General features: G+C 39.4%; 2 protein-coding genes across 7 annotated transcripts in view; both read right to left on the bottom strand.

The window, feature by feature from the left end:
* Window positions 1-1418: 1418 nt before the first annotated feature.
* Window positions 1419-10471, bottom strand: LOC112555418. Of its 3 annotated transcripts, none has more exons than XM_025223801.1 (6): window positions 10332-10471; window positions 7872-7974; window positions 5925-6106; window positions 5347-5452; window positions 4704-4851; window positions 1419-4000 (listed from the first exon to the last, which is right to left on the bottom strand). In XM_025223801.1, exons 1-6 carry the CDS (start codon window positions 10349-10351, stop codon window positions 3939-3941), a joined length of 621 nt encoding a protein of 206 aa, XP_025079586.1. In that variant the 5' UTR covers window positions 10352-10471; the 3' UTR covers window positions 1419-3938. The 3 variants fall into 3 exon arrangements, with proteins under 3 accessions (XP_025079586.1, XP_025079587.1, XP_025079589.1); XM_025223802.1 differs by having other exon boundaries at window positions 10133-10446; XM_025223804.1 differs by lacking the exon at window positions 10332-10471 and adding an exon at window positions 8444-8558.
* Window positions 10472-14210: 3739 nt separating this feature from the next.
* The window catches only part of LOC112555246 (ankyrin repeat and MYND domain-containing protein 1-like), a 36389-nt gene continuing 27309 nt past the window's right edge, over window positions 14211-23290 (bottom strand). For all 4 annotated transcript variants that reach the window (XM_025223556.1, XM_025223555.1, XM_025223554.1 and 1 more), the window contains 3 exons: window positions 19733-19887; window positions 16754-17037; window positions 14211-16418 (listed from right to left, as the gene is read on the bottom strand). In XM_025223556.1, coding sequence (XP_025079341.1) covers window positions 16278-16418; window positions 16754-17037; window positions 19733-19887 — 580 coding nt within the window. In that variant the 3' untranslated portion in view covers window positions 14211-16277. The remainder of the gene's footprint in view (window positions 16419-16753; window positions 17038-19732; window positions 19888-23290) is intronic.

Genomic DNA, 23290 nt, shown 5'->3' on the forward strand with positions numbered 1-23290 from the left:
ATCTTTTTCGCTGACTCGCGCGGCGCTTGACGTCATTCCCGTTCTACGTCACTTGTCGTCTGCTAGAAAGCTCTCTGTGCTGCTTGTGGCGCGAACAAAACTACGACCAAAGCGTAGGAGGATGGTTTGGGTGGTTTGGGCGGTTTGGGAGCTGGGCATTGGTTCCAGCCCATGGGAGACAACCCCCAGACCCAAGTGCTTAGCGTCACTCGGGGCATTTTGCCTGAGACATTGAGTTGAGATGGTCTAGGTAAGGTAATGTGAGATCACGTAAGCTTGGGTTCCTTAGCACAGAAGTCAGTTTTGACCACGTAAGCTTGTGGGAGGCTGGCGCTGGTGTTGGACACAGTGGCTAGTGGTGATCACAAGAGACGGTGTGTGACCCTGTGGGCTTCTGGTTCTGTTTTGGCGAGTGGGTGACCGCCGGACTTAGCTCAAGCCGCGTGGGTGAGTGCGCGGATGTTTTCCGAATCTTCTTAGGGGTCCTGATTAGCATGAGAGAGGGTGTGCTAAAGATTAATCATTATTTGCTAGTTTAAGAGTGCGACTTCTGTGTGTTAGAGTTTGTATTGATCATGTTTGTTAGTTTGAGGATATGATTTCTGGGTCGCGGCGCATGTGGCGCCCTACCTTTCTGATGTTGGTATGGAGATTTCAATAGGGTTGTATTAGGGACATGGAGTGGGGAATTTTTTCATGTTGACGCCATCTAGTGCTATTGTTGGTCACGTCTTTTTTCTATATTTCTCAACTGTACCTCAGTGTACAGTTTGTTAGTTCTCTCCCAGTTACCTTTTTTAAAATTATCTTTTACTGAGGTGTAAGGTGCTTTTTTGTTTTTTCTTTTGTGCGTGTGTTTTAAGTTTATACATTTTTTCTATTTTTCTGCGTGTGACTAACTTTGCTTTGTACCGTTCATTTCGTCTTAGCCTTTATCTTTCCAAGATTACTCCCAAGGCAGTGAGTGTACTCGCATATAATAAGATCTCAGTGCCCAAGGTGGCAAGGAGTACTTTGGTTGTACAAGATATGAGGCATTTTGAGCTCAGAGCTCGTACTAGTCTATACTGGTGGATAATAGTAGAAAGGTTAGTTTATGTACATTAAAGTATTTTATATATATCCGTAAGTACTATCATATTGGCTTTTATTAATGGGTTAGTTTATCAGTCCTTTTTGTTCAAATTGTATCTTCCACAGGCTTTGGTCATCTGTTATCAAAAGAACAAACGCAAAAAAAATGAACACAAAAGTTTTTTGTGGCATCTTGATGTGTGATGATGCATCCCTTAACCGTGCACGCAGGCCTATAAGCATGCGCACACATACAGAGACGCATGGGTCTACGTTCTGCGAATAGTTGAGACCAGGCATCCGCACGCTGACTTCAGATGAACACTACCAAGCTCCAAACAATGAAGTCTAAGATCTGGATTTAATAGAAGTTATCTGACTCATTTTCCAAACATTCTCTAATGTCTAGTATTATCATATAGACATCTTTGAGTTAGACATTACTTCATCATCCGCTTTGGAGTCATATGTCTAAGAAAAAGCCTGAGAATGTCTTACCTCTTTTGCTATAGCAGCTTTTTAAAGGTGTTTATCATATACGGGGTATATCTTGATTATCAGTGAGACAACTGCCTATTTTAATTGACATGAAGAAGTATATTCTACTATCTTTACATACAGTTTAATTTCTACGTTCCTTTCATTGCATGCAAAAATTACTTATTTACTTATACACGTATACTTTACAGGTCCTGTGACAGTTACATATTAACAACTGTTGCAACAGTGTGTCTAAAAGGAAAAGATCCTGAAAACTACATTATTTCCCGAATTTATACTTTATAATTTTTACTTTACCTCTGGAGTCATTGATTTTTTTCAGACACCTAGGTGGTGTAAGGACATTAAAAACACCTTCCAATCACCGACTTATGTACACATTGAAAACAAGCTCTAATCACCGACTTATGTACATATAGTAAACTACTTTTAAAATAAACTAAAAACTTACAATACAATAAAACAGACTTTTGATGCGTAAACATCATAAGTAAAATATAACTACCTAAAGACCGCAAACAAATCATGCATTAAAGAAATACAACCATCAGCAAACGGATGACACTGTTACAGTAATCCAGCTGAGACAACACTGACGGGTCGGAAGTGCTTGATCCCACAGAGGGAGACTGCGTTGATGTGAGATCCACGAAACAATGATGATCGAGATTCCTGATTGTCTGAAGAAGAGAGATGTTCAAAGAAAGTAAGAGCTGTAGATGATAACACATTTATTTCAAAGTTTTCTTGTAGAGGCTATTGAAACTGTCCTCAGCTGTATATTCAGGTACATGAAACCTCACGTCTGTCAAACAGGTCAGTGTATCTCAGGTCTTGAATCCATCTTCAGAATATTTATCGTGAACTTTCTTTCAGATGTAGTAACTTCAGAAAATATTCTCTCACTCAGCTGCATAACAGTTATTTCGTTACAATATCGTCTCTGGTTATTGAGTACAACTGTTCTTGAATAATAAAGTGCCAATTTATTAACTTCATAGCTCTCTGACAATACAGCTAGTGCAGTCTTTTGAAGCAAAGGCGTATGGTGCAGAACAGGAGTTGAGTTTGACAATGATGTATACTCTCCCATAAATTATCTTCCTGGAAAGAAATATATCAGATGCACTAGAAGAAATTTAGAGGCAGGACGATCACCGACTTACCTCGATGACAGATTAGACAGGTATTAAATAGGTTAAGATTTGCTTATCTTTTTGAACACCGTGAAAAAAACCTCAACATCATACGGACAAAGCTTATGACCATCAACACTGACGTAGCTTAGACATCAAGTTAAGGGTATGATACTCCAGTTTCAAATACTTTGAATCAAAGTCTCAAAACCAGAGGTTCTCCCCAAACAACAGTTGAGCACGTCAGTCTGAAATACACCTAGAATGGCAGTGACATCTCTTTCTACTCCAAAATCAGGCGAAGACGTTCCCTGGTTATCTCCCTCTTCTTATACGTATGCACGACTTGGTCTCTTACAAAGACTTGCAGAGAATAGTACAGTCCAGGAAGGTAAGGTGCTATAGGTGGACACTTCATATGTCGTAAAAAGACCACATTAGCAATAATAATAAATGCAAAGTTTGTAAAGCGCATACTCACACTCCTAAGAGTATGATCTCGGCGCTCAAGAAAAAGACAGTAAGGAGTTACGATATAGGACAACTGGGCTCCACAATTCAAAGACGCAAGTTGATGTGGCATATCCCAAGATCATCAGGACTTGCAAAGAGGATCTTCCAGAGAACAGTCCATAGATGAAGAAGAAGAGGCAGACAAAAGAAGAAATGAATGGACTACATCCAGCAACGGACTAGCCTCTAGTTCGGCGCAAGAGACTTAAAGAAAACCAACAAAGTTAGCAAGAAGGGATGATAATGTCTTCCATTTCCCCGAAGACCCACTAGGTCTAAGGGACAGATAATGGTAATCTATAAAATTACTTCCCCTTGTTTCCAACCCTAAAAACTTAGAGACGTGTTCGATACATTTGACAATTCATCGTCTGAGAATTAATGTTTATTGAAATAATACGTTTAAATAAGTTTTCAAATCTTCATTTACACTAAAAAGAGTTAAGATCGATTGACATCATGTTGTACAGTATTATTTTCTGCAGTCTTTGTCATCGCAGGTTAGGTTGTTCTCATGAAGGCTCAAAGTATTTATGTGATGCTCATCAAACATCTGGTACGTCGCCGCACAATCTTGACATCACTTCATTCCAGATCTTATAGATGATTTATATTCCTGAACTGTCTTCTCTAATGGTATGTCTGGCTGTCAATGATGCAAGTTTTTGTGCCGTTTTCTCGCCCGTCGACTGCTGCTTTCAGAAGCTACTGACGTCAGCGAAGGCGTACACTTCCAGTGTCAGGGCATGTGTCCGATCGCGTAGTGAAGATGGTGCCTGCAGACAAGATTCCCCATTCCGCATAATTATTGGACTATTAACACCTTTCATTTCTTAAAACAAAAGATTATTAGCCAGCTGTCAGCTATAGCCGTGTATGTAATAGTCTCTTGCACTCTCCATTCAATTCTTTTCAGAACATACTCCTGCTTCTGTCTTCAGAAGAAAACAGAAAAGTGAGCAGAAACAACTCATATACATAAATTTCATATATCAACTTAAGCATTTAGTTCAAGTGCATATGAACTAACTAGTGTAAATAAATTGTATCAGCATTACCGCTTAATTACAAGAACATTGCCTACTATAAAGTAGATAAATCATAAGACTTTCAATATAAATAATGTGTGAAGAAGACCTTTTTCTTACAGTTGGAACCGTTGTATTTTTAGTCGTTAGTTAATAATCTTAATTAGTTTATTTATGTATTCATCGTTCATATTCTGATATCATGTTGAACGGTAAATTCTTCGCAACAGTCGCTAAACACAACACACCAATAAAGATTAATTTTCCTGTAAGGCTAGACCTTCTGTAAATGCATCACCTGTAACAGTTATCATCCTTCCTTCCACCGTGAAAATCCCATTATTTCCTTAGTTTTTCTATAATCATTTATGGAGTGCTAATGCTGTGGTTTGCGGTTACCGTAAACATGTAAGCAATAATAATACGAAACGATACAACGAAGTTTTATCACCTGCATTGGAACAACGATACTCATGAATAGACTGGACAGGTCCCGTTCCTTGAAAATGGAAGCGAATGCGAAAGAACCGCGTGGCACGCCGAAGCTCACCGGGCACAGATTCCAGTGGATAGTTATGGCCCGGACAGCGACAGTTGATCTGCAACAAATAATAATACTATGAGAAGGCTTGCAAGATCAAGGAACTACACTTTTCAGGTCATAAAAGTGTTTGAGCTATCCCGATGACACCCCCTTACCCGTCAGGAACTACTTCCCTACCCCTAAAGTCTCTTGATACCTGCTTTGCATATTAATCTGCTGCAGTATGAGTTATGACCATGTGTGGATGTACAAAATAAAATATACAAAGTTGCATAAATTCTGCCTCCATTACTCACCAAGGGCTTGTTAGCGATTTGGGCTCCAATATATTCTAAATGTCCAAAAGCTGAAACTCGTTCTGTCTGATTGAACTGTTCTATTCTATTGTATACAAGAAGGTAACATCTTTACGTTGTGTTTAGTTGGACTGTTATATGCTAGGAACCATGTTCACATTGTGTCTAATTAAACTGTTCTATGCCATTGGTTAAAGGAAGGTACCATCTTTGTCTATCTGAAGTGTTCTATGCTAGGTACCATCTTTACATACACGGTAGAAGGTCGGGCCATCCGACTGCTGCACCATCTCCTCTGCATTTCTGCGATTGGCTGATCCGCACATGTCTATATTGCATTTAGGTTCACACAAATACTGTCTGCAACAATAAAGCAAGCACGCCAGTTTAAAAGATATTGTCAAAACATGTGATTGTTAATTCATGAGATACAGTTAGGAGGTAATGTTCTGGACCAGGGGATACAAGGTGAGATATAACCATCTTATCGTTATATGTGTAATTAATTATGAAGCTGCTTACTAAATTTACTTTTTGTATTCTGGTCATTGTCATCGTTATTATTGATTATATAACTTAATTTTTAACTGTTAAGATTAAAGTAAAAAAAAAACTGTTACAGAGATATACTGGCGAAAAGTTGTAGCAAGTTTTTCCTTTTACAAACATACATTTACCTGCATATTTAATTCTTCTTCCTATCTTACACGAAACCATTATGACTTGAAAGTTTTCATACTTATTCAATAGATAAACAAAGAGTTTTTGTTTCTGTTACAAGTGGTAAAGTTTTGTCCTTTAACTGGGCGCCGTATACATCAGCTACGTCTACCTGTGCTTGGCGTTGACGTGGAGAAGGTGAGCTGAGTTGCCGACAGGACACGTGTGGTCAGTTGGACACTGGCAGTTGTTCATCACACGGCGCTCGCGACACATTGTACCGTTCTGCCAGTCCCTCACGACCAGCCACTCGTCCGCACACACAGCACGAGGTGGACACTCCCACACACGCCTCTAAAACACAAAGTCGTCAGTAATTAATACAAGCGCACTAACAAAAAGTCCCTGGTGTGTGTGTCTCGGGTGAGGTGGTGTGTGTTAAGTGTTTGTATGGTGTGTAAATATGTATTTTCTTATGAGTACATGTAACAGTTGTAATAATAATAAAAGATTCGTATAGCGCACTTTCCAGTTTATATGCAAGCTCAGCGCGTTATGCACGAGGGGGGGGGGGATTGGTGTTTTACGCCGTGCCAGCAACTAAGGCTATATTACGGCAAGCAGCCAGCCCTGTAAACAGATGCCACGTGCAGTGAAAGAACAGCGTGCTCGAGACGAGAAATGAACTCTGGGCAGATGACCTTCACTGTATTGGTGACAGGCGCTAACCGTTGCGCCACCGGACCGCTTTTTAACGTTATGCACGAAAGATTATAAGCAAACCAACCATACAAAGAAGAAATGCAAGCACCAGCAAACGAATGGTAGCAAACACAAGCGAAGTTTGTGGATGAAGGTGGGATTGGAAGAATTCGCATTTCTTGCATATGGTATCATTATGTCTTCCAGTCAATAAATGGTATAAAATTACATGAAAATAGTTTTAAAACGCAATAACGACTGAAAGTGGAGGCGGTCCAGTGGCGCAACGGTTAGCACCTGTCGCCAATACAGTGAAGGCTGGCTGTCCTGGATTCAGATCTCGTCTCGGGCACGCTGTTTATTTTCTCTACATGTTACGTCTGAAGAAACTCAGAAGATGAATTTTCCAACTCGGACATACTTGAAGCTTTTCATTGATTTAAAAAAAATCAAAAGCACCTGGACCCGAGACTTTCCCTCTGACCTTTTTAAGATTGCAGATAAAATCCTCAGGAGATTTCTACACCCCCTCTTTAATAGTGTCTGTAAAGGGTACATATCCCGAAAGTTGGTCCAAGGCAGTGATTCCGCACAAGAAAGGTGATATGGGTAAAGTAAACAACTTTAGAGGAATTTCACTTTAAACATTATTAGCAAACTGTACAGCAGCATTATTACTAAAATTATGTGAAGAAAATGAAATTATCCCAAAAACTCAAGCAGGTTTCCGCAAAGGTTACAGTACAACAGATAATAATTATTTTTGCCTTCAGTCACTGATCCAGAAATAACCCTGACAAAACAAGATGGACGATTTACACTCTTTTCGTAAATTTTTCGAAAGCATTCGACAGTATTGATAGATCCACATTGCTATTTATACTGTTAAAAAAGGGTGCCTTGGAAGAATGTTTCAAGCATTATTTATTATGTATAACAGTGCGAAAAGGAACACGAATAACAGGCTATTGTATGACCGGTATGAAGCAAGGTTGTTTATTGAGCCTTTTGCTGTTCAGCGTCTTTCTATATAAGCGTTGGTCAGACTTTACATTATTGTATTGATGTCCTGGCAGATCCACTGGGTATCTTACTTCTGATGTATGCTAATGATATTCCCATTGTTTTTGATACTAGAAATACTTGACATCTGTCGTAATGAAAGTTCTGGCAGGATTGGTTCTCAGCCATCTCGTATGCACCAGAGGCACACTCTAGATCAGGGGTGGGCAATTAATTTTCCCAAGGGGCCGCATGAGAAATTGGGATGGTTTTAGAGGGCCGGATTAATATAGTTGCAAAAGACCAACGACACTTTTAAGTTTTGGGGTAATCACAGTTTATATTGGGATACGAGTTGATCACTCTAGGTAGCGGAACTGTAGCACAATGACATAATATAAAACATGATACTGACCTGAACGGGATCGGGTGTATTAGTACAAGTGGGTATGTTTGTGTTCTGGGCCACCCCTAAGTTGAGAAGGAGCGCCAGAGCCACTAGACTTGTAGTCAGCATCCTGCAAAGAAAGAACAGAGCACGGTAAGTTTGGTGGAAGGAAAATTTACACAATGTCACGCTAAAAGATAAATAATTTTTGACATCTGACATGAGCGCTTGAGCAGAGCCACAAAAAATCTCTCTCACACACACACACAGAGGACTAACCCTAGACATAAAAACAACTGTGGCCCCTCGTCCTGCACATGACTCTACCTCATCCCTGGGCCAAAATATAAAGCAAATATAAACTATTCCACTTTCATAGAGGGTTCTGATGTTCCAGGTCCCTATCCTGATTCTTGCCTTGGTCATCAAAAGATGAGTCGGCGAGCTGGCTTCCCTAAGGCTTTCACCAGCACGCGTCATAAGTTCTAGAGAGGAATCTTCCCGACCAGGCTCTTGTTGTGGTACTGTTATGGTTTCTGTAACAGCTTTTTTTTTTTTTTAACATAAGTGTGTTGTTAGCTTAAAGCAAAATCCCCCACCTGTAGGGCCAGGGTGCAACATTTTAGTCTGGCCTCTCGCCTGACAGACCTGTTCGTCGGCGTGGTTAGACCTGCCAGGAGCGCAAGGCATCGCTCTGTGGGTCGACAAGGCGCGCAAGTAATATGTTATTTTTGTAAGTTTAAGAAACTGATCCTGTGAAAACAGTTCAGCGCGCTGGGGAGGGGGAATTGGCAACTGGCGATATAACGGCAAGGCAGCCATCCCTGTAAACAGATGCTGGTGAGTGAAAGTAGTTTGTAAGAAGAGTGTCTTAGGTAGTGTCTTAAAAACGAAGCCTGCGGGAGCGGCAAGGGGATGATGTTCCACGTAGAAAGACCAGCGTAGCTCACTGGCCAGCAAAACACAGCGCGGGGAATGTGCAACCTGTGTTTCAACCTCTGAACATAGTGGGCGGGAGGGACTCCGGAGGGTGAGGCAGGAAGTAAGGTGATTAGAAACACAGCGATGGAGATATTTTTAGCAGACGGTCCAATCTGAAAGTCGGTGATAGGCAGCCTGTGACGTAAGCTAAGCAGGTGGTGACGTCACCAGTCGTTTGTGCTCGGAGAAGTTTATTCTTCGTTATCCCTCTCCTGGCGAAAAGGCTGTTATCGTAGGAGCTCATTCACTATGACTTAAGATGGCGACTGTTTAAAAAAAATGACCGAAGAGAATGATATAATAAATGCTAAATCCAAATCCAATCTTACGTTTATTTAACGGGGAAAAATAAATTCAATCCAGAAGTAGAATGTAAAGAAAGTAGCCCCAGTATAATTGATGCAAACAGTCTGATGCATTACTGACACCCAAATCGAAACTCATCCCCAACGCAAAACAATGTGAAGATCAGAGTTCATATTTTACATAAATCCCATTCATAATACAGCAATCATAGAAATGTAAACCCATTAAAAACCTACAGAAACGCGGCACGACATTAGATGATGTTAGTTTTACTATTGATAGAGAGGTTAAGTAAATAATAATAATAATTAAAAAAAAACCAGTTTGGGAGAAACACATTTTGCCACACTTAGAAAAGGGGACACAAGAAAGTCTGTTATACTTTCTGAAAGAAAAGATCTGATATAAACATTCTTAGACAATGAGTATGTCTTGTAGACATAAACTCTAGCCCTGTAACACGTTCAATGAAGCACAGCTGAGCGTTTAGCCACGAACAGTTTTGAACGCACTTTCATCTTTCGTCGCGTCTGCTCTGCGCTGTTATATGACTAACGGGGATAAAATACTTCTACCATAATTTGGCGAAAGCATGACTGATCAAGTAGTGGAAAGTGATGAATTCTTTTCAGAGTATACATTTAGACCCTAAACGTGGGAGATGGAGTCAGTTAAAAGGAATTTCGAACGCTTGTTTAAGAAAATGCACTACACCAAGAACATACTTCCGTGGATCGTTTCCCATGAAAATACTGTGTTTAAAAAACTTCACTTTTTGGATTATTAACGGAAACCTATTGCTCTGCTAGTTGCAGATGGGAATTATTTAAAAAACATTTTATTACTTTAAAAACATTGAAATGGTGTTCAATCGTTGGCCCTACTTAACTGTTTTGCCTTCACTCCGAGCTAAATATAGTTGCATACATCGTCTGCTGCAAGGTATTGGATGAACGTAGACATTGCAGAAAATGAGGCGAAAAGCTAAGTTGGCTACCTACCTCTAAGCTGGTTGTTGCCGAGTTTATGATTCCTGCTGTACTCCCAGTCCTAAGTAATGTATTCAGAATAAGTGAAGTAATATCCTTTATTAACCTACTTCTGCGAGTTTCCAAACTCTTTATATTTTCGTTTCACTTAGCGAAGGGTCATCGACATTAGCATCAAAAGACAAGTCGGAAAATACGAAATAAGGTTGACCTCCAGAAACTGCGATGCATACACCAGCAGCGCCAAGGGTATGCCTACTGGTCTGCCAAGAGATTACAAAACTGTGCCAGCTCCCTACAATCTGTGAGCTGAAAACAAGACGCAGTGTGTACTCCCGCTGAGTCGCAAGTTTCTTGGTTGTTGCACATAGCTCCTGCCCCTTCCTTGGCTCCAGGTAGAGCTGGATGTAGTTTCAACGATTCAATGGACTGGCTGTTTCCATAAAGCGCCCTCGGTTAAAATCTACGCAGTTTTTTTTTCAACAAGACAACTTAAGAGGATTTATTTGTAATATATTGATGTCACTATAACGAAATGTACACTGTAATGTCCACTGTTCAGAGAATGACTTACGCTTTCTTGTAGATTATCTATCTAGTCGTCATAAAGTAGCAAAAATATTCCCCAAACCACTTCTGGTGCTGGATTGCAATCGGCATGCAATTTTAGTAATATCAAACGGCGAAAAAATACTTTAATCTTCCAGCATCAAATGCACACTTATAAGATAGGAATTGGCAGAACGCCAAAATTGTTCCTCTTCGACCGACCTCCGCCCCTTTTGCTTCCTTTGTTTGTTTGCTGTTTCCTTTTTTTAATTCTTATCAATACATATGTGCTTTGCATGATGTGTTTTTAAGATTGTGAAAACTTTGTTCTTTAAATGGAGAGCTAATATCAATTCAGTGTAAAGAGATCGAACTACCATCATTCGTGGGCGTGTCTACGTACCAACCAATCAAGTTAACGCATAGTATAAAGCCTTTGGGGTCTCAACATCACTAATACATCACAAAAATCAAGAAAGAGAAACTTAAAAACCTTTAATTAAAATGTAGTTTCTAAATTTAGATTGTAGATTATGGTGATGGTGATGATTGTGGCAGCAATCGCTTACACCTCCATCGATACGAGAGCTCTTTCATCGCGTCTGCTCTTTGCCTTGTACTTGTCCTCTCGGAGATACTTTCTAAAAATAAGTCATAGGGCGATTTCGTCGTTGTGGAGAGTACGAACAAACGCTTTTAATGATTTGGCCATCGGCCAATATCAAGAGTGTAAAACCACTTGACTTTGTTACATTGATAATGCATTAAATGAAACAACATATTCAAAACTATACCAATAAAGACTTCTACAGATGTATCATGTAGAGAAAGAACAGCGTGCCCGAGACGAGATCTGAATCCAGGACAGCCAACCTTCACAGTATTGGCGACAGGTGCTAACCGTTGCGCCACTGGACCGCCTCATGATAAATGAAAGATAACAGCCAGTGAACAGTGAGGTACGTACAGGCACACTGAACAACATAAAGATGAGGTACAGGAGTAGAAGGTAAACCAATGGATGAAGGTATGATTAAGGGATGTAGATACTATATAAAACAGTGTAAGATTCAATCGGTACATGATAGCATGACAGACAGTATTACCAGGGAGTTAAGAATAGTGCCTTGACGACGCAATACATACTTCTCACAGTACCTAAATGTTTTCCATCTACATCACTTAAATACGAAATACGCCAAATTTTAATACTATTTATAGCCAAACGCTTTGCAAAAATCTATAAAAGCTACATACAGTTTATTATGTTTGACTAGTTGTTGTTGTATCCTAGCCATTAATACTAATGTGTGGTCTACTGTGGAGGGTAGACTTTGGAATCTACTTAGTTTTAATGTAGCTGTGTTTATGATTACCGAGTATGGTATTATGTTGCTCTCTTTCCTTCTCCAGCCCCAGTATTTGAAATGGCATCAAACCGCACTACGTGTTTGCTGCTTAAATAGTAGAAAAGTCGTTTTCTACAAGGACTTGTTAAGACCAGAAGTGTTAGAAGTGTCAAAGAATGGTTTCTTAAAATTAAAACTTTTATCTTTAATATCCACACATGGATGCTTATATTCCTACCATATCAGACCTATACTGATGAGTAGGGGGATTTTAAACTCTTGTCTAAAAGGCTTGAATAGAATGGCGACACGGATGCAGACAATAAATCTGCAGCACCTTCCTCTGGTCTTATTAAATTTGCTCGTTAATTGGTCTAAAACTCAAGCTATTACAACTTCTAGCATCTAGACCACCCTAATCGCAGTGCCGAGAGGTCTGCCCGACGGGCTGGCGTTACAGTACAAGGGAGATTCTTCTAGACGTTAAACATGGATGTGGCACCTGCGTTTCTGAGGTTTATGAAATTTTCGACAATTACTACTGGTTTGGCATAATTGTGTTGTAAATCTACGTCTCCTTGATGGGATTTCATATGCTGAATCACTGTTTATAAGTTTTATGTGTTTCGTGTGAAAATCGTCTTGGATCACTTAGTTTTCTCTCTCTCTCACCGTGTCGGCCGCTGTGTCTGGCAAGACTATGTACTGACCCCCCATCAGTGTTAGCGGTGTGCTTTATCTGCTATGTCTTTACGAGGTAAGGCAAAGAAAAGCTTTTTACATCACATTTTTCTGCTGAAAAAAAGACTTCCAAGAAATTGAAATTGAAATCCGTGATGCTGTCACCATCCTCATCCTCGTCCGTTTCACCACCTCCAATGGTGCATTTTGACAGTCTTCAACCTACACATCAACGTTAAAAGCTACAGAAAACTTTGGTGACTGCCCTTCGTCATTTCAGGACAAGATCCTATCGAAGGTAAATGAGACACTGTTGATCTTCAACCTGCCAGCGGCGATGAAAGTGATCAGATTGGCAAAAAATGATTCCTATCCTTGCGACAGCTGTCAATGGTGGTAGGGGAGGTCATAAACGGCGTGATGACCGAGTCGGACAGTCGGTTACACTGAGTCGCCTCGTTGCAGGCACAACAGCAACCAGCCGTCGAGAGTCAGAGTATTTGATATTCTACAGGATAAGGGAGAGATGGTAGAACAAGTGGCGCAGAGAGCCATCAGTCTTCAATGATTCTGGAGTAGATGTCTCTATTACTGACGTCGCTGTGCATCACCGCGCAAGAAAGGCAGTCAGAGGAACTCAACCTGAGGTGGTGAAGTTTGTTTCTAGGCGAAAACGAAATGATGGGGGAAAAAAACTTAAAAAGTGAACACGGTTACAAGCGAACCTTCATCAACGATGATATCAGTCCTCTTCATGCCAGGCTGCTCGGTCATGTCAAGAAATTGAGTTATATGGGGTGGAATGTAGATGGCAAAAATAATGCACACCAAGAAATCTCCTCCGGGACTGTCTCCAGCAGATCATCGAAAACCAATAGTATTCGATACCCCAGATGATCTTTTCAAGCTTGGAGTGAACGTTATTGTCACTGCTTCTCTATGTATGGGGGGTATCTGTCCCATCAAACACTGTAGAAGGTGTTTCTTTTGAACCTGAAGATGAATCAACAGGCCGGCCCGGGGGGTGGGGGGGAGGGCATAATTCTGTGTTTTCTGGAGGCTCTTGTAGGAATAAACTCCCTCTCACTATGCAGAAATTTCAATATAACAAGAAATTGTCGAATATTCTTGTTATGGATACCAGCCCACTGTGGAATCCCAAGGAACAAGTACGGATAATGAGGCTATCTAGCCTGATTTCCTTTTATTCTAGGCAGAGTTAGCTAGTGATGTTCAGCTGCAGCAAATGTACCCAGCGTTTTGATAAATATATTCAACACATGATACTTGACCAGAGTTTAATCAATGTGTAAGACACATACATTGTAAAGATCATTGCACTGCTTAGCTCATCTGACCATCGTGTACTTGTCAAAGTATTCAACCATGCTTAAGCCCAAAAAGCCTATCATTAAGTCTTCTAAAGCCTGATCACCTGCTATAAGTGATCAGCTTCAGAACTGCTTTGACTCCACTTCCTCCACACACACACACAAAATACATGAACTCAATTTTTTCCGAGATTGAACAAGTATTTTTCCACGTCTGATATGTACCTTTTTTACCAAGAAGTTTGCAGATAAATTGTAAAATCATAAAAGGACATGAAAGACCACAAAGAAAGAGTTCTAAGTGAAAAATAAGCTTATTAGCTATAAAATCCATTCAAGTTACTTTGCAGAAAATCTTTGACCTTTAAAACATGACAGCTTTAGTGATATGCAAGTATTTGTACATATAATGTAGAATTTCTTGAAATAAAAGTGAGTGGTAAATTATTATATCCAAAGACCACAGTTATTGACTTTAAAGCTACATTAAATAGATCTCGAGAGGAACACAAGCTGAAGTTGTTAGGAATTATGTCACAGTACGCTTTGAACAACAATTTGCATACATGGTGATAGATCATAATATTGATCATAGTCTTCATGAAAGAGCAGTCCAAGGACAATTATGAATGATGTTCACAACATATGCACACAAAAAATAAATCTTAAAAAGCTTAGTTTATTTTTCTTCCTGATGAAAGCCCTTATGGCTTTGTTTTCGATCGTACTTAGTTTTCATTGGCGACCAGTTAAAGCTAGAATAAACTACAAATAAGCTCTCAACTCTATGCTATGGATTCTTTGAAGGCTCCTCCCCTTACTACTTTACTGAAATCTTGCCTGTGCACACTCCTGCAAGAAACCTTCATTCCTTATTAGACTCCAGTATTCTATCCCTCCCTCCCACACAGTCACATACAGACAATGGACATTCTCCCTCTGTGCTGATAAGCAGTGGAGCTCTCTTCCACATCACATTTGCTGCACGGACTCCAAGGCTATATTTTAACGCTCTCTGAAAAAATATCTGTCCACAAAGTATTATCCCTGATTTACTAGTCTTAACTCCCTGGTAATACTGTCTGTCATGCTAACCGTTATGTAACGACTTCATCTAACACTGTTTATAGTATCTTCATCCATTCATACCTTCATCCATTGCTTTCCGTTCTACCCTTGTACTTCATCTTTATGTTATTCAGTGTACCTATACTAACCTCACTGTCCTATTGCTGTTATCTTTCATTTATCATTAGTGGTCTGTGCAGAGAGTACGATCTATCTTGGTCGTGATGCTGCGCATTATAAGTTCCCATTATTATTATTATAACAAAACACATTACATCTCTTTCATCTTTCACTTAATTGAATCACTTGATTATCAAGCATTACATTATTGTCACCTGAGCATTTGCTTACTTTGGTTTATAAAAATTACTAAAATTTTAAACACATTGAGCTAGTGTTCTCAAGGATATAGCAAGCTAAGTCTTCTTACTTTTTAAAATTTGGAGAGCAAAATCCAAATCATGATTCAAAGTTAGTTGAGCTATTTGAAAGACCTGAATCTCAGCAGACAGAACAATGCTAGAGCACTGAGCTCATGAGATCCACAAGTGTTAAAGCATGTCCACACCCTTATGAAGACATGTAGTCGTCCATGTTTGACATGCACACAGATTGCTGGTAACAATTAAATGTTTCATCAACACAAAAGCAGTGCAAAACAGTACACAAAAAATGAGATTTCGGCTTATGCCAGACATAGATCCTGAGTCTAATGTGTAGCAAGCAAGTCAATCAAATGGCTTGGAGATGAGAAAGTGTGAAATTGGAAGTGTAGTAGAAATGGCACAGATATGGTTGTAGAGACCTTTAGTCAACAAAAACAATACAAAATAATCCTGAACAGAAGACAACAAAACAAAAGCAGAGATAGCAACAAAACATTTGACAAAAATCCCAGGTAGTGGTGAAGGATGTAAGTTGAAGGATGAGCTAAAACAGAGAAGTCATCCTTCAGCCAATTAGGCAAAGGGACAATAGTGCCGTTGCCTAAGGGTGCTACACAATAACACTATCTTCAGCTGCAACTTTATACATCATTACAGCATCAAATCATGGTGAAATCAGTATCAGAGCAGAGATAGATTAGCTAGTATTGTAACATTTATGGCATGTCTGATGGTAGTATAGTCGGATGTCATTAAACACATGTGGAATATTTAGAGAATAAAGTTTACAGATTTAATTGTAACTGTAATTGTCAAGATACACTAAGCGTCCATCTTCTGTCTTAAAAGGTTTGTTTGCCTGTATGCTGCCTAAATCATGTGAAGTCTTAAGTATTGCTCCCTTGATATTTTGACTCTGGTCTTCAATAGGAATCTGCAACATTCACATTTTGGATATAAATGTTATTAAAAGAATACTGCAATGTGATCAATAAATTATCCATCTCTCAACACAAACTTACAGTGATTGCACTGGAGATTTGTATAATTTGTAGAATTCATAGATTCATAGCATGAACTGCAGTGTAAAAGATTAATTCCTATCCTATTACAGACAACTCTACAGTTACACAGCTTTTATGCTGCTACTTTTGTCAAACCTTCAGAGAAAGTTCTTTCTAAAGAAATATTACATGACAAATGTCTCACTATTAAAAATATGTTAAAATAATTATAAAGTCATAAAAAAAAGAAGCTTTTAATACGTGCATTGGCTTTTAGTCTATTTTTGTTCTTGCTGATCTCAGCGGCAACACTGTGCTTGGTTTTCTTGGCTTTGTCTACATAGGTCAAAGTAGGACTTGGCTGGGTTTTCTTGGCTTTGTCTACATGGGTCAAAGTAGGACTCGGCTGGGTTTTAATGACTTTGTCTGTATAGACCATGGAAGCACTGTCCTGGGTCTTGTTGACTTTGACTTGATCTGCATGGGCAAAACCAGGACTGTCTAGGTGTCTTTTACCAGTTCCCATCGGGCTTGGACTACGAGATCGACCTTTGTATTCAACAACAAAAAGAAATAACAACAATGTATTTCTCTAATGTATATCTCAATGTGTTACAACATCTAAAGATGTCTTTTTCCTTCACCTAATAAGATATTGCCTTTTATGACTCAAACAAGAATTAAAGTTATTTGTTGAGATTTGGAGAAAATACTGTTAAAAGCTATTTAACGTTTCTCTGCAAAAAAAATATATATATATATCCAAAGGGAGAGTGCTATTAGCATATGTTACCAAAGGCCACTTTGGAAGAGATCTGCCCACCCAGAGGAGATATACTCTTCAAAAGGATAAGCAGGTCACCATGCAAAGGAAGAAAATAAATGGAATAAATGGAATACATCTCAAGAAGGAAAGAGTCTGAAGCAAAAAAAAAAAAACAAATAAAATACATCCAACAACTATAGAAGCTCAAACTTTCAATTCAGAGAGTGAGAATAAGGAACTTGAAAATTCATGTTCCTAATAGCATCCTAAATAAAGAAAAAAAAATTTCTGATTTCAGTTTGTGGAGTTCAAACTGATCTACTCATCTATTATGGCCATAACATTTATGACATTCATAACATTCATTGCATGTCTTTTGCCTGCCACAAAAAGTGTCACTAAGTGTCTGATGGTATATAAGTAGTGAGATGTCATTCAGCACAACATTTGACGAATAAAGTTTACAGATTTAATTGTAATTGTAGTTGTCAAGCATCCATCTTCTACCTGGAAGATATGAAGTACATAAATTATGCTACAAAACAAAGTACACCATAAAGTATGCTATACAATAAAGTGTGCCAGATAAATCAAAGCATGCTCTAAAGTACACCACCATAAAACAAAGTATGCTACACAGTAAATTATGACATATAAATAGTTTGTTATATTTTATGTTGTGTAAGCAGCAAATGTCAAGGCAGTCATATACTTCATCAAAACAGTGAAAAACAAGAGTTGCAGAATAGTATAGAACTGAGCCGGTGTGTACAAGAGGCAGGATGGTAAGACTGACCAGTAAAATTTTGAAAGGCAGATAATAAATCAGAAATAATTAAAAATTTTGTTATGGAGAGCAGTGGGCATGATGAAAGGCAAGCAAGACAGCAGGAAGTTCCACAGAGAAAATGGAAGAGCAATCAGCAAGGCAAATAGAGAATGCCTGTAGTGACTGGCAGGTTTGACCAGTTGCCATATCAGGTTGCCAAATTTGTCTAAAGCTTTTGGTAACAGGAAATTCACTCATTTTTTAAAATGATCCATACTTTGGTTTGTTAAAACCCACTCTTCCAAAAAGTTTTTAAAATATATGTTATTGTACTACACAATTTTGCTGCTCTTATCATTTCTCCAGTGAAAGTTATGCATGTAGTAGCAACTGCCCAATTAAGTTTCTATGGAAACATTTTCTGCACAAATAAAGTGAAGTAGTAGGCAATTTTTGTTGGTAAATGATATGCAGCAATGAATATTTAAAGCAAAATTTCTACTTCCATCGGCAGTCTTTTAATTAAAGTGTTCATCAATTGTCTTAAGGTGGCAGAATCTCTTCATGCTGTCTTAATGTTTTAAGTTTGAGAGCCTCACACTAAATTAAAGCAACAAGAGGGTGTAACTTTTGTTTGAATGCTTTTCAAAGGATGAACACTTTACTATCAGATAAAGCCTTCACTCAAAATCTTCAATTTCCCATTCAACTCTATGTTCACACTTTTTTGGCACAATGAGGCAGTAATTTCAATGTTGGTTTCATTGTAAAGAGATGTGGTACATGAAAAGGAATATTGAAAGAAAATGTACAACTCTCATATGGTTGCAAGGATAGGCATCGGAAGTAACATTTAAAAGTTTTACAATCTCAAACACAATTTCAAATGCAATCTCAAATTTCTGTCAAAAAAGAAATCTGTGATATGACAAAAAAATTTTTAATCTGAAAGAAATTTGCACTGTACCATATAATTGAAAAGGTGAAAAAGATCCATAGGACCAATGCAAAATCATAGGATTTGAAACATACATATCACATGCCTCTGCCGTGGGGCCTGAGGCTTAGGGCATGTGTGGGGCCCTCAACCCCACGGTTTTAATCAAAAACATGGGGCGTCTCACCGTCTGACGACTATCAAAAGACCGGAGGTCTAGGCAGATGCCTATCCTAAGCGTAGCCCTGCCTCTGACTACAATAGTTGTCCTACATAAGCAGCAAAAATAATCTCAAGATACTGGAAGGCTATAACAGAGGAACTGACCTGAAAGAGCAAGTGTAGCTAAAAGCCTATAGAGGTGTTGTCTCTGTCTACATGTGATGAGTTGGGGTATGTCTCGTATTATTTCGTGTATAAATGATGTCTTGTGTCTGACATCTTGTGTGTGTCATTTGTTCCACGTCACTTAAAGTAGAAAAATACCTCATATACATGTATATATATAAGAAAAGCATTTGCTTTCTAAGTGAGCAGTGAAAAACAATGGTCTTCGTCTGCTATCTTCATTATAACGTGACATTCCTCAGAACTTGTGCCTTTTCAACTCGGTTCACCAACAAATCTCTTCCTCCTTATCGTCATCTGTGAGGGATCGTCGAGCGTTGTGTTGTGCGTGTGTAATACATCATGCATATGCAAGGTAAGTGTCCGTTTGTTGTATTACAATGCATGTTGAAACAATATTCTCAGATAACATCTTCAAACTTACCGCCAACTCTAATGCATTCCTCTCTATGTCGGGCATTCCAGGCTTTCAGTTTACAGGCCTTGCTGCAGTAGAATACCTCCTTGCATCTTGTACATGCAGACAACCGGATACCTACTGATCGGCCACATTCGTAGCAATACTTGTTCAGTGGTTTCCTTGTAGACAAAGCATCACAAAAAATGTTATTTCCAGTCGTTCAAAATACAAACTATTAATCACAGCAGCCTTTTTAAATCCAATAAGAATTTAACAAGGATAAGACTGTGGCTCTGAGGTTAGCATATATAACTTTGAAGGTTGCCTACTCGAGACTAGCCAGTCAGTGGAAATTTTTTTCTACCAGATCAGCATTGAAGCATACCTGACATAGCAGGGAAGGAAAAAGGTGTAACAGAAGAGAGCTACACTTCACTTTATCAAATGCCTACACTAAAAATGGTGAATTTTTTACAGTTACTATTTTAAGAAGCAGTACGCTAAAGGACCTCAGCAGAATCACTACCACCACAACCAAGCTGTGCTGTCCACAGACCATGCAGTAACTTCAACCTACATATTTCTTGCTATGTTTTTTGCCAATCAAACTTACATCTGTGATAAGGTGACCAGACGTTTCGGGGCGAAAGCGGGACACGTGCCGATGATGGTGTCGTCACCGTCAAAGAACGCCGAAAAAAGTGTGTGTGTGTGTGGGGGGGGGCGCTCTGGGGGGACTTTCCTCTGACTTTTGCCGGATGCGAATCAGCGTACGGTATTCAGATTTGTAAAGACAACCGGGACATTTGATGGACTTGCCAGAAAGCCAGAAAGCGGGACATTGGGCGTCCCGCCCGATGAGCAGGCGGGACAGTCCCGCTTTTGACCTCGTGTCTGGTCACCTTAATCTGTGATCATTTAACAAAATGTGTTTCATTATGAATTCCTAGCAGTATGTTCAGCACTAATTTGATGTATACCACGCATTTGTCATATTATCCCCTTGCTGGAATACATATTAGAAAAAAACCCTTCCTGTAGCACAGGCGGCTAACAAGTACTCTCCAGTCATCTGTGTGGTTCTCTTTTTATCTAGTTCCAAGTGTAACCCATCTTTTTCTTGAACCCATCTTGGCCTTCCTCTTTATCATTTACTATGCCAAGGGAGTCTAAAACCGTAAGAGTCTATACTTGTTATCAAAAACTTACAATAACAACTAGCTTGCACACACATCACAAGGCCTTATACTATTCTCTTTACTATACAAGAAAATAAAGAAAAGTTCGCTATTGTTTCGTGTTGTTTCAGCAGCAAAGACCCCATCATGTCAAGAATAGAGAAAAACAGTTATAGCAATCAAGCATGCTAAAAATAATGAACCATGAAATAAAAATAAAACAGAAAGCAACAGAAACCAAGCAAATACTGGTGTATTGCTTAAGCACGTCAGCAGCAAAGGCCGTATCACAGTAAAAATGTCAAGAAACAGTCACATCAAATGTAAAACAATAGTGAGCAAGCAAACAGTACAAATCAACAAAGAGATATATGTAGAAGGGACAAAAAGTAAAAATGCCCAATGAGAGGATGTTGTGGCTACCAGTAAAATTAGACTTTGGATTAATGTAAAATTTAAATCTTTAAGTAAACGTTTACAAGTTTTAGAAAATATATAGCAACTAATGAAAAATACTTCAAAAGAAAACATACAAAGAATTAACTGAATAAAACTAGCATTGGACTGTCTGATGTAACCAACAGTACGTCAGTCCCTGTTGGCTATGCAGGGGTGGGCTAATCGCACAAGAACACAATAAAGATTGAAATTGCCATATAAGTGTAGATTTTATTCAGAGTCACCCCCATCTCGTACTGTCTGGTCATGGCCTTCCCAAGTGGGTCAGATGATTTTGTAACTTCTGGTGTAACAATAGGTCTAGCCAGTCTAGCCACTAGTGGACAGCTAAAGTCTGGCTATTATGTACTCAGCAGGTGTGAGAAAGGGTCAGTCCTGGGAGCTGCTCGACCCCTACCCTCTACAAAACAAAGAAACAACTTAGTACTACACTAATGGAGTGCTACACTAAAGCACAGGGCATGTAAGCAGAAGGTGCTCAACGGTAAAAGGTGTCTGGCACCAAGTGCAAACTGGATGGGGTCATCCTTTAAAAGGTAAGAATGCATAACATGTCCTACTCAAAGTTGGCATAAGACTAGTTCCTCCAGTAATTTAGGATGGCAAGACGCAGGCAGTCAGAAAGGTTGGTGAGAATTACATGAAACTTATTTTGGCACAGACTGAATGTAGTCCATGATGGCAGTTTGCTGACACCAAGGATCATAGTTAACCAGGAGATTGGCGATGTTCTTTAGCAGCCTGTACAACTGGAACATTGCCTGGGATGTAAGCACGACAATGTCCTTGATGTATCTGTTGTAATGGACACTGGTGTTACACTTTTTGAAAGGCTATTAAAATTAAAGCAGATCTGAGGAACAGGGAACAGGAGTTGTCCAAGGAGAAGCAGGCAGAAGATTGAAAGGTTTGACTTGGATATGATCTGCTCTAGCAGCCTGCAAGTGGTTTCTGCTCCCTCCTATGAATAGCATACAGGGCACCACACTGAGGAAGGACAGTGGCCTGATAGGGATTTTAGGGTGAGCTTTTAAGTGAAAGGGAAGCAAGAGTTTCAGGTACCAAAGAGAAGATGTTCATCAGCATCTGCATGCAAGCTGTGTACTGAGGTCTTGACGAAGACACCTTTCCTTTATGAAAACCCTGATGGGATCAAAAAGTTTAAGACAAGAGACTCCAACAGAGCCATAGATGATGGAACCATAGTCAAGCTTGCTTATCTGCAGACATCTAGATGGTAATATGTAACCCTCATCATGTGCTCTCTTCACTGGTTTGCCAGTCATGGACTGTATAACTTATAAACTTTCCATTTTGACTTACTCTGTCATTTCTGCCACTGGTCCTTGGTACCACTCCCATCTGACAATAATAGGACTGTAACAACCATGTTAGCCTATCATAGAGCAAATGCTTGTGCATGTAGTCAAGAACTATGTGTAACCACTGCATTCAGTGAGACAGTGCTTTAGTGAGTGAAACCAGAACTGTTGCAGTGTAAAACACTTAGTGGTCATCATCAGCAATAAAGCCAATCTCAGACAGCAAAAGCTGTCCGCTAGAGGCCTTTGTACAACTAGGAGCAATGTCAAAAGCAGACAGTAAAGAAACTTACATGTGGTATGTAGTCTTGCACCCAGGGTAATTTATCATGTGCAAAGCAGATTTCACACAACAACCAAAGAACAGTGAAGCTTCATATGAACTGGAAGTCTGAAGTGAGCTGTGCATTGGCAGATACAGTGTATGACTGGCATTCGGTGCTCTAGGCAGTGCATCAGCTGCTGTGAGGTGAATCTGAGTGAGTTGTGATGCATCTATGTACCAAGGCCAAACTGGACAGCCTTGAAGGAAAATTTGACTCACTCTATAGACTTCATGAGGGATGGAGAGGACCTGCTGGCGAAGTTTTAAGGACAGAGAGGACGTCATGACTTGGAGCCTT

Source organism: Pomacea canaliculata, linkage group LG14 (assembly GCF_003073045.1).
Source record: "Pomacea canaliculata isolate SZHN2017 linkage group LG14, ASM307304v1, whole genome shotgun sequence".
Classification (NCBI taxonomy): domain Eukaryota; kingdom Metazoa; phylum Mollusca; class Gastropoda; order Architaenioglossa; family Ampullariidae; genus Pomacea; species Pomacea canaliculata.

Excerpts from the sequence above, each read along its gene's own strand:
- LOC112555418 (XM_025223801.1), bottom strand. The coding sequence starts at position 10,351 with ATGCATCGCAGTTTCTGGAG. Across the intron at positions 6,107-7,871 it reads ATACACCCGATCCCGTTCAG|AGGCGTGTGTGGGAGTGTCC; the intron begins GTCAGTATCATG and ends TTTGTGTTTTAG. Across the intron at positions 5,453-5,924 it reads CACGTCAACGCCAAGCACAG|ACAGTATTTGTGTGAACCTA; the intron begins GTAGACGTAGCT and ends TTATTGTTGCAG.